The sequence below is a fragment of the Balaenoptera physalus genome (genome assembly GCF_965194825.1).
Source record: "Balaenoptera physalus genome assembly, chromosome: 19".
Taxonomy (NCBI): Eukaryota; Metazoa; Chordata; class Mammalia; order Artiodactyla; family Balaenopteridae; genus Balaenoptera; species Balaenoptera physalus.
This window is the reverse complement of record NC_138900.1, coordinates 44,219,014-44,231,115: the sequence shown is the minus strand read 5'-3', so window position 1 is coordinate 44,231,115 and position 12,102 is coordinate 44,219,014. Positions and strand designations below refer to the sequence as shown.

Sequence of the window (12,102 nt, the reverse complement as noted above, 5' to 3'; positions counted from 1 at the left end):
GTACAGAGGAACCCCAGAGCATGGTTCGATAAAACTAAAAAAAAAAAAAATGGATTTCGCATGACACATTTAAAACATCCAGGGCCAGATGCTTCAGCTTCTAGTAAGTCAACAAGTTACGCAGGTATTATGAAATTATTGCCCTGCTATTCAACAACAACCAAAAAGGGTTGTCATTAGCAACACGTGTTCCCCATTACGTCTTGTATTGCCTACTACTCGGGGGAATTAATACGGAGGATGAGGGAAGATGGGTTGAGGGTTTAGTTTTATTAAAATAATGAAGGCATTTGCATCGGTTGCTATGACCTGTTAGGCCTATGATCTTTGGAAAGTCTGAATGTTTAAGTAACATAATTTCAGATGATGATGCCAGATGCTCTTTCTGGGTATTGTACATACTGAACTTGGATCAGAGTAGCCAAAAGGTCAAATCAAAGTTGGAAGATGATATTAGGAGGGCCAATAATGCATACCTTTCTGAATTTCAGCTATTGCAAAGGTTCTGCTGTTTTATTTTTTCACCTGCTATTGAAATGCTTATTTTCTGAAAATGTATTGCAAATGAGTCTTTGCAAATGGGGTTTGTGTTCTTCTTATCGTAAGAGTTTTAGCTTTTCCAGTGTGCACATTTTCACGCTGCACCAAACCTTTGTTTTTCTGCTCAGGGTGTCAGCACCAGCATTTTTTCTTTCTGAGTAATGTGCAGAATTTGTGTGCTGTCTTGCTCATAAAGAGGTAGAGCCTAGCTAACAGAGCTGCCCTACCCAAATCCCAACATCTTATTTTCCCGAAGACCTTTCATCTTAGTTTGTCAGCAAACTGGAGCCTCTAACCTGACAGTGTAAAATTTTTGATGGTTAATTTTGCTTGTAGTGTTTGTTGTCATTATAGGGGGCAGATGTGTAGGTTCTGCTGCTAATGGGAGAGGACTTTCAGGTGTGGCAAGAGGCAAATGATACTGGAGCCCTCTGTTAATTAAAATCCAAGCAGCACTTTAGCAAATTGCACTTAACCAAGAAGCTAAATGCAGAAAAATGGGTTTATTAAAAGCAGAATTCACCTTGGAGTTGACATGTTCACACTTGACTTGATACTAGCAGGATGAATTGTGGTGACAGGGATCATTTTTGTTGACAACAGCTGGAAATACAACAGCTATATTATTATAATTAGGATCAGCATCAAGTTGGATTATAATAGGGGCTTTCTTGGAGAAATGGCACAGTGTCAAATTTATAGTCACTAGCTAAATGAGTCTCTTGTATCCTCGACAAAGGGACAAAAACAGTTGCAAATGAAAACACAAACAGAGAATCCTGTTGTTATATTTCCTGGGTATTACTCAGGGTCCTATTTATCACACACCAACACTTGCCGCTTTGAAGAAACATTATCCCGCAAGGTTTACACTTTTCAATTTGCCTCTGTGGTCTGCATTCTGCATGCATTTCCACGGAGAAGCCTATACCGCAGCTTGACTAGAAATCTTTTCTGCTGTAAGATTAACCTCAAAGCATCCATTTTTCCCCCTCTGGGTAATCACTTGACAAATGCATCCACAAAACCTCTGCACACATTTATTCCAGTGTACAGGTACATCAAAAGTCTTGAATCACTATTAGGAGAAATATCATCCTTGACGGAAAGTAGTGCTGCCTTTTCATTTCCAGGTGTCTGAAGTTGAAGGATGTGGATTTCCTGGGAAGCCAGACAACAGGCAGAAATATCCTGGAGGAGGATGTGGGTAAAAGCTGGTCTTAGCTTTGTTACAGTTCCCGGCCCAGTGGTTCTTCTTGGGAAGCATGTGGGATTTGCATGGACAGGGAGATATGGCACTCAAATATGGGAGATATTCACTCAAATAACATTGAGAAACTTGTATTGAGGATGTGTCCAGTGCCTGGTCTTGTGCTGGCTACATCAAAACACATTGTATTTTTGAACCCACAGCAATTTTATACCACAGAGCAAATTGACATGGAATTGACTGGATGGGAGAATGTGAGATTTGTGTGTCTGTGTGTGTGTGTGTTTTCTAAGTCACTTTCTTATTAAAGACAAGAACATATTGTTACATTTGAGAATACCTTTTTGTGTTTCCTCTTCCAAATTTAAGGAAATAAGCTATTATTTTTTTCTTTTCCATTATGGTTTATCTTAGGATATTGAATATAGTTCCCTGTGCTATACAGGAGGACTTTGTTTTTTATCCATTCTGTATGTAATAGTTTGCATCTGCTAATCCCACCCTCCTCCCCCTTGACAACCACCAGTCTATTCTCTATGTCCCTGATTCTGTTTCTATTTCATAGATAGGTTCATTTGTGTCGTATTTTAGATTCCACATATAAGTGGTATCATATGGTATTTGTCTTTCTCTTTCTGACTTAACCTGAGTTAGTATGATAATCTATAGTTGCATCCATGTTGCTACAAATGGCATTATTTCGTTCTTTTTTATGGCCGAGTAGTATTCCATTGTTACATATGTACCACATCTTCTTTATCCATTCCTCTGTTGATGGACATGTAGGTTGTTTCCATGTCATGGTTATTGTGAATAGTGCTGCTATGAACATAGGGGTGCATGCCTCTTTTTGAATCACAGTTTTGTCTGGATATATGCCCAGGAGTGGGATTGCTGGATCATGTGGTGATTCTATTTTTAGTTTTCCGAGGAACCTCCATACTTTCTTCCACAGTGGCTGCACCAACTTACGTTCCCACCAACAGTGTAGGAGGGTTCCCTTTTCTCCACATCCTCTCCAGTGGAAATAAGCTACTATTATAACGACTAGGCAGAACTACACTTAATTATAAATTACAACATCCACCACCACTTAAAATTGTAAAAGACTAGTTTATTATTCAGTCTCGCGTGTACATACACATAATGTACATGTAATTATAGTGACAATAAGCTCTCAGAAATATTGTGTAAATAACTCTTCTATACTGTTTGCATAAATTATTATATTTAATTAACTCAATAAACCTAGGATATAACAATTACTATCACCTTCCTTTTTTACATATTAAGGAATCCGAGCTTAGAAAAATTTTGTTACTTGGCCAAGGACACAGAACTAGTAAAAGTTGAGGATGGAATATATAACAGGTGTTCTGGTTAGAGACAGTTTGACTTCAAATTTATCTTCTCAGCCACTGCTCTCTACTTACTAGTATCTCATTTGACCCTCACACAAAACTTTGAGGTTTGAAGAATAAAAACTATTGTTTTTGTATGTGAAAAAACTGAATCACAGAGCAGAGCGTGTAAATGATGGAGAAAATGGTCCCCTACTCTTGCCTCAATGTTAGGTAATGTGATAGGAGTCCTCTCATAATAAGATAATATAAATTTATACTAACTAATGAAAATAGATGTAATCTTCATCAGTCTTGTAACAGTAAATTCTCAAGGAACTATACCCAACTTCTTTTTAATAAGAAATAATCTCCATGACTGTTTATGCAGTAGGAGTGGTTTAAAAATTACTTCATTTTATATACAAATCTGAGCAAAAGTTCTTTACGGTAATCAGGGTAGAAATTAATGCTTCTATGGAGAAGAGTGAAGTTAAATTTTTAAAAGTCTGGTGCCCACTCCAGTTGTTCTGAACTGTGGCTTTACATCAGAATTGCCTGAGAAGACTTTAAAAAGTATCCCACCCTCATCCCTGTATTGCCATCCCACAGATCTGAAAGGAACCCTAGGGATCTAAATATTTTTCAAAGCTAGATTCTAATCCGTGAGCAGAGGTGATACTCACAGGCTTAGCATGTGGTAATTTCTGTTCTAGCCCCTACATATATTATTTTGTTTGACCCTCACAGTAACTCTAATATTCATTGTAGATTTGAAATCTGGGGCTAAGACAAGTTAAATGATTGGTCCAAAGAGAAAGAGGTACTTGTTTCAGAACATGCCACATGGAACTATTCCCTCTGTGAAACTATTAACCCCACACTACTCTGCCCAAATACACTCACCCCACAGATATATGCAGGGATCCTGTCATTGTTCAGACACTATCTAGATTTATTTATTTTTTTCTCTGTGAAGACATTTCTTAATTTTACAGTCCCTCACTAGAAGGTAAATTTGTTGATGACGGAAAGTTTTTACTTTGTCACTTCTCTTTTTCCAGCCTAAACAGAGCCTGGTACAAAATGGTCACACTGACTAACTTAGCATGATACAGATTATAGAGCTTGACTTTATTTTCCTGATAATGTGTTACTTCATAATGGGGGATGATCATTTCTCCTAAAAGAAATCTAAGTAAATACACAACAAAACAAAGGAAAACAAAAAAGTTATTGCATGGTCTTCCGCATGGAAGAGTTCACCCTTTCTGATCAGTCTCTGAACTCACTTCTTTCAGTAATTCTTGAATCTTTTTCTCGTGATTCATTTTTTAAAATCTCTTACTCAGCTTACCCCCAGTTGAACATTTTAGATAAACTTAATGCAAGGACCAAAACAAGAAAATAAGCGTTGAGACCCATATTTATTGTCATTACCCAGTGTCAATGTTTTGTCACCTCTTAACTGGACTATTGCTGTAAACCACATAACTCATCTGATCACCTAATCTTCTACATCTCTGCCTCCACCTGAATCTGGGAGCACTAATGGAGGAGCCTCCTACCTAGGGTTGATCCCTAACTGATATATTTTCTCTCTTTCCTACAGGATGAAGCCAACTCTCCCCATCTTGACATTCACGTGCCCTTGTATTTTGTTCTCAGCTTGCATCTCCAACCTTAGCTTTAATGGCTGGCTTTTCCAGACATCTCTCCTCCTAGAAAAATCTAGTCACTTTTATCGTATTATCCTCCTCTCACCTGGAATGTTTTTCCTCCATTTCTTCTCCATCCCACACAATATTCAAATAACTGCAAATACTGTACTTTCATGTCCTCATTTCACCAGCTCGTTGATGTGCTACCTGTGAAAGTGAGTCTTTATTAATTTATTTTTTTGATACCATTCCCAGTATCTGGTGGAATGTATTACACAACTGACATTCAGAGCATTTTTTTATTTCTGACTGTAGACTTTCGTAGAACCTCTGAATCATCATTCTGAGTAAAAATTCCAATTTTACAGGACAATCAACTGCTTGACAAATATCATTACATTGTCCTCTGTAGTGACTGTAATTCAAAACACTTCAAAAAGATTTTGACTGGCAAGATTTTGCAAAGGCTCTACATTGTTTCAGCAAACGTAGAGAAATGCTGCTCAGATCTACCCTCAACTCCCTTCAGGTTTAAAACACTCTTCCCTAAGCTGCTGGGAGTGTTGACAATTGACAGCTCAGGGCTGATGATCCCTCAGCTGAAGATAGGTCCCTGGACCAGGGCCAAGCCTCCATTCTCAGGGCGGTTCCCACAGCCAGTAACTGGTCAGTGGCAGAGTGTAAAGTCCTGGATGGATTTCCTCGATGACCATCCCAGCTCTAGAGGGGAGACTGCTGAGGTCTGGGTTGTAACCGCATCATTGCCCAAGTGTTCCTCCTGCTCAGACTTGTCCTCTTCACTTTCCCACAGATGTTGATCAAAGAGATTCTCCAGTAAAAACTCAAGAAATCTTCATCTTAGAATCTATTTCTAGGAAACTCATTTGTGATACCTACCTACCGTTTGTCATGAAATCATCAGATAATTTATTCATTCATCCATTCATTCAATTAACATTCAAATATATGCTCGACAATTATATGTCTGACACTTACTGGGTGAGGAAGACATTGACCCTGCCCTCATAGAACATGATTCTGTTACCACACCAGACTTCTCCAATTTCTCCCCACTTTCAGCAATTGCCAGAATTTCCCTCAGTCTCTCAGACTATTTTGCTTTTACTTATGCTTGACTTTTGTTTAGAATTCCTCCCCTGCTCTTCTTCTCCTGCTTAAACTCTACCTGTCTTTCATAATTCCACTCAAGTGCAGTGCCTCTCAGAAAGCTGTCCCTGACCGTATCCAGTCTGTGCTGGATTAAGTGAGGGATCCAAAGCTTGTGCTATTGCATTCAGCTGAATGTCTAGGTACATTTGTCTCTTCCCTCCTCTTCCCTCCCACCACCAAACTGTAAGCTTCTTGAGTGTAGATTTTGTTGTAATATATATATTTTGTATCAGGCAAGCTGAATGTGTTCAATTGCTAAATGAATGAGTGAATAAAAACAGAAAATCTGGGAAAAAATAAAGGTTTTGATTCTGTTATCCATAGGCCCAATTATCTAAACATGCTGATTACTTGGTAGTTCCAATATAATTTTATATTCTGAGGAATTAAATAAAATGGGATAAAATATTCCTTTGATATTTCTGCACAACTTTTTTCAGCAGCCAATTTTTCCATGTACATTCAGTTGTGCTTTTGCAAAACTTAAATGCTACATGTTATATCCATCATATTATTAACCTTGTGTTTCATATTTCTTTGATATGTATCTTTTTCATATTCTTTAAGCCCACATGAATCTGATAGGTATCTTTAAATGAAAACTACAAAGGAATCTTAAATAATACCAATTCTAAAAGAGCTATCTTTATATAGTACTCCAACCTAGCAGTACTCTTTCTTTTAAAAGGTTTGTATATCATTGAAGTTATGATAGAGTAGTTTATCTCCATATTTTTAAAATGATTTCTTTTCCTTCTTATTCCCACACATGGATTTCTGTATAATATGCTTGACAAAATTTAGTTCTTGGCAAAGAATAACGTGTTAATTATTATTTTCTCTCTCTCTTTCTTTCTTTTTTTTCTTTTAGGTACGTCTGTCACTAATGTAACAGCTACTGATGCTGATGACCCAGTTTATGGAAACAGTGCGAAGTTGGTTTATAGTATATTGGAAGGGCAACCTTATTTTTCCATTGAGCCTGAAACAGGTTTGTGGCCTAAATTTTGAATTCTATTTAGCATGTCATTGCTTCAGGAAAATACTTTTCTTGGGATGTGGATTATGAAATGTTATGCTTAAGTACTTCACTGCCTATCAATAACATTTGAATGTGTTATTCCTGTGCAATGGGAGGTACATGGCAAGCCTGATGATCATTTTGATACATATTAAAATGAATTGCAGATCCTTTGTAGAGTATCACCTGTTTAACAGATGGCCTGGCACCATTGTTCACCCCTGGGAAAATGAGCTTATAAAGCAGGCAGACTTAAATATCAGATTTAAGAATAAATACAGGTACTTATAGGCTGCATGATGCTTGGCAAGTAACATTTATAAAGCTTTCTAAGTTTCAACTCACACATCTATAAAGTGCTGTGGAACCTTCATTATAGCCTTATGATGAAGATCAGATGAAGCAATAAATATTAAACCTACAGTACACGACATGCGGTAATCATTCCATGCATGGATATTATTACATTTGCTATTAGATTCCTCATTTGTAAAACAGGATACTGATATCTATGCGCTAGAGGTCTTATGAAGATATTATTATTCTTGCCAATATTAAACCCCACCAATATCCTGAGTCCAACGGTATAGATTTTAGCAAACAGGACATAAGTTATTTTAAAAATAAAGCAAAAAGAACTATTTTTAATGATTTGGAACATAACTTCATAAAATGATAGTTTTTGTAAATGAAGATATATCTTTTATTGTTTAATTTTAACAATGAAGTAAGAGAGTAAGCCATTTTGTCACACTTATCATTTTGTGTGTTTTTTTTTTTTAATGTTGCGTTTCTTTAGGAATTTTTGTTTAAATTCCTCTACTTTTTTTTTTTTAATTAATTTATTTATTATTTATGGCTGTGTTGGGTCTTCGTTTCTGTGCGAGGGCTTTCTCTAGTTGCGGCAAGCAGGGGCCACTCTTCATCGCGGTGCGCGGGCCTCTCATTATCGCGGCCTCTCTTGTTGCGGAGCACAGGCTCCAGACGCGCAGGCTCAGTAATTGTGGCTCACGGGCCTAGTTGCTCCGCGGCATATGGGATCTTCCCAGACCAGGGCTTGAACCCATGTCCCCTGCATTGGCAGGCAGATTCTCAACCACTGCGCCACCAGGGAAGCCCTCATCTTGTGTTTTTTGTAACACATTTTAAAATTATTATAAATAACACCATCTTTTGTGTGTACTTTTCTTCTGTATCTGGTGGTTTTGTCTGCAGATTTCCAAATAGAAAAATTCAATATGTGGGCACATACACATATTGTTTCTTTGATTCATGAGTTTTCAGCAATATTGAGATGAATTTCCATGTCTTACCATTAAGTCAATTATTAATTAAATTAAAAATTTAAAGCCTCTCCTCACTTTTTTCTAATTCAAAGAGTAAAATCCTCATGCATTTAAAAGTGAGAAAAAGTACATTTATACATAAATAGGTCATGGCTTAAAATTGAATTTAGATTTGGAAACAGGAAAGTGCTCTTGTAAAATACATTAATTAGGGGCATAATTATATTTTCTTCCTCAGTGAAAGAGGAAGTCTGCCGTAAAATTCATCTCATTTGTGCTCTTTGATGACCCTGGGGAAGTGGTAGAGAAGGTAGTCAGCTTCGAATTTTGAGGGAAGAGAAAAAGTCTAGAGATGGCCTATTCCTTGGCCAAAGTCACAGTGAGAGTTGGGACCAGAGTTGGGACTCACACCCAGGTCCTCAGTTTCAAAGCCACTGTCAGATATCTTTGAACTTCTCTTTTCATAGACAATAGTTATGGTGTAGTGGCTTGCACAAAACAGAAATGTGTTAATTGCTTAAGGGGAATTGAATAGTTTCCTCCTTTGCTCCTTGGCTATTTGTTTGTTTACTTGAATCTCAAAAGTTCACCATTTACAGTGTAATATAGTGAGAAATAATTGACACATAACTCTATATTAGTTTCAGATGTATAACATAAAGATTCGATAATAGATATATATTGTGAAGTGATTATCACAATAAGTCTAGTTAACATCCATCACCACACGTAGTTATATTATATATTTTTTTTCTTATGATGCAAACTTTTAGGATCTACTCTCTTTGCAACTTTCAAATATACAACACAGTATTATTAACTATACTCACTGTGCTGAACATTATATCCCCAGGACTTATTTACTTTATAACTGTAAGTTTGTACCTTTGGATCAGCAATGGATATTAATCCAGCACACATCCAGTCAGCATTCACTATGTTCCAGGTGCTAAATTAAGTATAAGGAGACAAAATTCACAAAGGCTAATCTCAGCCTACAAGTATCTCACAATCCATTTTGGCAGACAGACTTTTTTTTTTTCAACATAAATACAAGGAAGTATGATGATGCCATTTAAATAATTTATATCTTAAGAATAACTTACCATGAAGTACAGAGAATAAAAGCCTGCTACTAAGTCAGAGGATTTGGGCAATTTTAAATCTCATTGACATATACTACCATTTGCTTAATTAAATATTGTCAGCATCATTTAAGATTTACATTTTTACTTAGCATAATGAGTGTTTATCTCAACACATATTCATTTTAGCCTTATCATTTCCAGTGTGACAGATACAAAGTTATCTGACTTATATTCTAGAAAGTTATGCTGGTACTGTTGTGGAAAATGTAATGGAGAGAAATGATACTTGAAGCATATACATAATAGTTGCTTAATAAATATTGGTTGAGTGAAGTTGAGGTTTTTAACTAAAGCAGACACAATGCAGAAGGAAATAGAGGCTAAATTTAATAATCAATAAAGTCAGCCTAAGTTCTTTAGCTGAAACATCAATATGTGAGTGAAATGTAAACCTTATTGTGTAAATGTGTGCGTAATTACACTTGAGTGTGTTCAAATGAAAACAGAGTGTTAGTTGTTCCCAAAGAATCTAAATTTGTCAATCTTTGAGGCCTTTGTTTTCTTTTTTAAAAAAAATTTGAAACTGGTATGAATGTATGTGTGTGTGTATAAACACAGAAACAGATTCAGAATACTTTTTAATATTTTCTATTAGAAAAATATAGGAAAAAATGTACAAAGACCATTGAGCATTTGGATTTTTTACTTTGTAAGCAAATGGAAAGAAAATACCCTTCCTGGTGACCAAAAGACGTGTACCAATTGTGTCCTCTGGGAAATAGACTCTGAGGTGGAGTTAGGAAAACAAGTGACTTACTGGGGGTTAATGACTGTGAAAGATAGAAGAAGCACTGTCTTAGTTCCAGCTGCTATAACAAAATACAATAAACTGGGTGGCTTATAAGAATCAGAAAGTTATTTCTTAGAGTTCTAGAGGCTGGAAGTTTGAGATCAGGGTGGGCATGGTTGGGTTCCGGTGAGGACCCTCTTCTGGGTTGCAGAGGCTGACTTCTCCTATCCTCTTGGAAAGAGAACAAGCTGGCTCTCTGGCCTCTTTATACATGAACGCTAATACTATTTATGAGGGCTTCACCCTCATGATCTACCTCTCAAAGCCCCCACCTCCAAATACCATCACAGTGGGGATTACAGTTCCGTGTATGAATCTGGAGAAGGACAAAAACATTCAATCCATATCAGAGATGAAACAGAAGTAAGCAGGGAAGCCCATCATACTGTGATGCAGACAGATCTCATACCCATGTAAGTTAGGAGGAGAGGACATAGGATAAGGCAATGTAGGTTTGACAGCATCTTGGCCAAACCCATAGAGGTCCCTGGAACAAAGATTTCTCTTAAAAGGAGTCTCATGGTGCACACAAATGACCAGGCTTTATTATCACCTGCCATGCACAGTCATTGGCTGGGATGTGTCTGGGAAGAGTAGGTCCTCTGCTTGAATCTTAAAACCGATCCTAAAAATGCCTCAGCTGGAGGTTGTTGGCTAACTTCACTCTTGGGCAAGTTCTTTCTTGAGAAGAAATCCAAGCAGTAGGCCTCTGTGGCTGCCACAAGGCATGGCAAAAACAAAAGAGAAAACGTTGAGAATGTGTGTTTATTTAAAACAATAATACATAAAATTAACTTGTGCTTGGTGAATTAGTCAAAAACTGATAGTAGGAGTGTTAATAGGTACATTTATTGGAAAAAAAAAAAGGCTATTGTGCTATTTTGACTTATAACAAGAAATGTATATTTGGTCTTTGTCCCAGTATCTGGCACAGAGCTCCTAAAATCCTTAGAATTTCCTAAGAGGTGAGAGTGATAAAGGTGTCTTTTGTTATGTTAACCAGGTGACTTAGGGAACCAGTGTTCTGATTAAAGGGTTGGAACTTTCAGTCCCGCCCTCAGACCTCTGGGGAGGAGTAAAGGGCTGGAGTGTGAATCTTTTGCCAATGGCCAATGATTTCATCAATCCTGCCCTTATAATGAAGCCTCCATAAAATCTGAAAAGGATGGGGTTCAGAGAGCTTCTGGATTGGTGAACAGGTGGAGATTTGGGGAGAGTGGCACCTGAAGAAAGCATGGCATCTCCGCACCCTTTCCCCATACCTTGCCCCATGCATCTCTTCCATGTGGCCATTTCTGAGTTATATCTTTTTACAATAAACTGATAATCTAGGAAGTGAAATGTTTTTCTGAGTTCTCTTAAGAGCTCTAGCAAATTAATTGAACTCAAGGAGGAGGTCGTGGGGACTTCTGATTTATAGCCAGTTGGTCAGAAGAACAAGTAACAACCTAGACTTGCAACTAGAGTCTGAAGTCCAAGAAGGGGGATGAGGGAAACTGTGATCTTTAATCAGTTGGTCAGCACGGGTGACAGCCTGCGGAGCCTGATGCTACCTCTGGGTAGATAGTGTCTGAACGGGGTTGAATTGTAGGACTCCAAGCTTGTATCTGGCGAATCATTTGATGGGATGATCTTTATAAAGAAGATTGCCCATTGACCACTGTCAGCAGGTCACTGATGCTAGAATATTTTCAGTAAAGAAAAGGAAACCAGAACATAGGAGTCAAGAATACATTTATGTGTCATGTTTTATCCTCACAAGAATGCTAAGAACAGAACTCTGGACTTTGGAACAGAGAAGTTCTGCTGCCCCCTTGCTTGCTACTTTCTAATTTTCTGGAATTATTTCCTGTTGCCATATAACACATCAATCACTCTGTCAGAGGGAGAGCTTCTCCTCCTGTTTTAGGTATAAGCTTAACACTGCAGAAAGATT

At 37.4% G+C, this 12,102-nt stretch overlaps 1 protein-coding gene across 2 annotated transcripts in view; it reads left to right on the top strand.

Annotated features, from left to right (window-relative positions):
• The window catches only part of CDH8 (cadherin 8), a 370,394-nt gene that overhangs the window by 173,121 nt on the left and 185,171 nt on the right, over positions 1-12,102 (top strand). For both annotated transcript variants that reach the window (XM_082439484.1, XM_082439485.1), the window contains exon 4: positions 6,793-6,912. In XM_082439484.1, the coding sequence (XP_082295610.1) occupies positions 6,793-6,912 (120 nt within the window). The remainder of the gene's footprint in view (positions 1-6,792; positions 6,913-12,102) is intronic.